At 46.2% G+C, this 2,992-nt stretch overlaps 1 protein-coding gene across 1 annotated transcript in view; it reads left to right on the top strand.

Moving 5' to 3' along the window:
- Positions 1-13: 13 nt before the first annotated feature.
- Positions 14-2,992, top strand: part of TRANK1 (tetratricopeptide repeat and ankyrin repeat containing 1) — a 63,118-nt gene continuing 60,139 nt past the window's right edge. Inside the window, exon 1 of the mRNA XM_035896586.1 lies at positions 14-278. Coding sequence (XP_035752479.1) covers positions 268-278 — 11 coding nt within the window. The 5' untranslated portion in view covers positions 14-267. The remainder of the gene's footprint in view (positions 279-2,992) is intronic.

Here is a 2,992-nt window from a genome sequence, read left to right as displayed (position 1 = left end):
GGGGGAGCCGGGGGAGATGGGGCCGTGTGTCTGCGCTGGCGAGGAAGAGAGCGAGCTCCTTTGGCAGGGCTAAGCCCTGGCTTCAGTGGGTTTGGATCCTTTCGCTGGAAAGCAAAACTGTTGTATAAGGTTGTGGAGCGGTCACTCGAACAACACGGACTTTTTCGTTTGAAAAGGAGTTTGGGCACAGCCCGCGCGCGCTTCAGAAGAAGAAAAGCAGAAAGGGCTCTTGGCAGTCCTCGTATTTTTTTGCCCAGCTTACAGCAAATGAACTTCAGGTTGGTAAGAGTGGGCTTATTGTGAATGGGAAGAGGCTTTGCTTTCCCATGAAAACACGCAAAAGGGAGTGTATCCCGCACCAGTGTTTTTACCAGCCTGCCGATGGACTTGTCAAGCGTTGGCTGTGAAATGCATGAGCCTGCAAACCTCACTGTTAGAGGCTTGGGTTGGTTGGGGTTGGTTTTTTTCCCCTATTCCAGATGTGATAGCATCTTGAGCTAATCTATACAAAGGAAATACTGAGCCTGTTTGTTGCCATTGCTTTCTTGCCGGGTCAGCTCTGTTTGATGACAGGAACGTTGCTGGGCTGAGCAAACAACTGCAGCAGTGTAAACACCTCCCTCTTGGACTGAGTTAGGTCTTGCACGGCTGAGCTAGAGTAGGGATTTCAAGATTGTTGTTGTTTCAGAGGATAGGAAGCAGGGTGAACTGTTTACACTGTTTTGCAAGGTTTTGTTTTATTTTTTCTTTTGTTCTGTCAAACAGTAATGACGCTGTGTAGAAAGAATATTGAACATGTTTTTGCATTGCTTTTTCTGTATGTAAAATGGGAGGTGCAAGCCCTTTCTTAGTTTATTAAAGTGCTGCTACTGGAAGTCATAAGTGTATAGAATCATTTGGTTGGAAAAGACCTTGAAGATCATTGAGTCCAACCATACCTCTCCACTACTAAACCATGTCTCTAAGCGCCGTGTCCACCCATCTTGCATGTATGCATACACAGAGTTTGGCTTGAAAATGCAACTCCACACTTGCCTTAACCATATGTTCTCTCAGGTATAACTCGTTACTGGTAGGTTACAAAGAGGGGAGAATCGTATGAAACCGAAAGCAGAATATCCTGGTTTGCTTCACTTAGCAAAACAGGACGTGCTGGGGAACGGGGCCAAATTGTCACTGGTGCAAGCTGTGAAGCGGTCTTCGACAAAAGCTAGTCCGCATGTGCCTGACGTGAGTTCAGCTTGCGAGGAAAAGAGGAAGGATGTTCTGAGATGCTACCTTAAACCCAGGGTGACGTGTCATGGCCTTGTGTGAGGACCTGTGTTGCCAAATTAATCAGTAATGTGTTGAGATCTTGCCTATAAACTGAGAGCACTGTAATTTTTTTTTTTGTCTTTCAATAGTGTTATTTTTCCTTGTAATTTTTCTAGCAGGCTTCCCAAAATGGGGTATAATTTCAATGACATGAAGATACTTTGTAGACAGGCTCAGGGCAACCCAAGTGGTCTGTAGGAGCCCATCTGTCAGGTTTCTCTCATCCTGTTCATGAATGTAAAACTCTGGTTACACAGGGAGAGCTCACGGTATAAAGCAGGTGCAGAGCTGGTGTCCTGGGGTGTGGGCACCCATCTTATTTCGTGGAAAATGTTGCCTTGTTCTTGGTGATGTGCTTTGGATTTCCATTTCCTTGCTATGTTGCTTCCTGGCCTAGTACCTTTCCTGTGTGCAAGTCAACCACAAATCCCTGCTCCAGAGGATTTATTTGTTATATTTTAGTTGCATCCTTGTCTTGAAGTTTTGCTTGGATTCCTGCAAGTCAGCAGGGCTGGCCCAGTACTTCTGGCTGGGTTTGGGGCCTATTTCTGTGGTCTTGTTTGCTGGTCGTGCATCTGAAGAAGAACTGAGCTGCTAAGCGGTGTCAGCTTATGTGAGTTTGGGATGTGGCTAGCTGGAAACATCAGGCAGCTGGGCTTAGTCATTAGTAATAATTGCTTTATAACAGTTTGCGTAAATTGAAACCAATGTATGGTGGCAATCTGGAGAAAGAGGACCTCAGGAGGTCATTCAGGCCAGCCCTGCCCAGAGCAGGGTCCTAGGCTAGAGCTTGAGTTTTCTTGTGTTTGTATTCCACTTGCTCGCCTTGTTTTACCCAGACCTTTGATGCATCTCTTCCTTACCTGGTTTGTACATGGCGTTTGAGGTATTAACAGGCCATTGAGGTGTCTGTGCTCATCATATCCTGGGGTGCATTTGCCAAATGTTGATAAGGATGTATGTCTTGTTTCTGACCATGTCTGTGCCTTATAATCATGAGTTTACTACAGAGCACGTTTCCAGGGGAAAGCTTGATATGAAATGAAGAGCAACCTGGGATGTTCTGTCGCGCTTGCTGCATCAGCAGCTATTTAATATCTTGTCCTGGTTTCATCTGGGATAGAGTCATTTCTCTTCCTAGTAGCTGGCATAGCACTGTGTTTTGGATATAGGATGAGGATAATGTTGATAATGCACTGATGTTTTAGTTGTTGCTAAGCAGCGTTTACGCTAGTAAAGGACTTCTTAGCTTTCCATGCTCTACTGACTGAGAATGCTGGAGATGCACAAGAAACTGCGAGGGGACCTAGCCAGGATAGCTGACCCAAATTGCCCAAAGGGGTATTCCATGCCATATGTGTCATGGTTTAACCCGGCTGGCAACTAAGCACTGCGCAGCCGCTCGCTCACTGCCCCCCTCCCTCAGTGGGATGGGGGAGAGAATAGGGAAGAAAAAAAGGTTAGAGCTGTGGGCTGAGACAGAAACAGTTTAATAAGGGAAAATAATAATAATAGTAATAATGAGAATGGTAACAGAATATACAGAACATACAAAATGAATTATGCACAACGCAATTGCTCACCACCCGCTGACCGATGCGCAGCCTGTCCGGAGCTGTGATCACTCCCCCCGAGCCGTGATCAGTCCCCGAGCAGCGATAACTCTCCCCGCAACTGC

Source organism: Egretta garzetta, unplaced genomic scaffold (assembly GCF_000687185.1).
Source record: "Egretta garzetta isolate BGI_Z169 unplaced genomic scaffold, ASM68718v1 scaffold170, whole genome shotgun sequence".
NCBI classification, from domain to species: Eukaryota; Metazoa; Chordata; class Aves; order Pelecaniformes; family Ardeidae; genus Egretta; species Egretta garzetta.
This window is presented reverse-complemented; position numbering and strand designations above follow the sequence as displayed.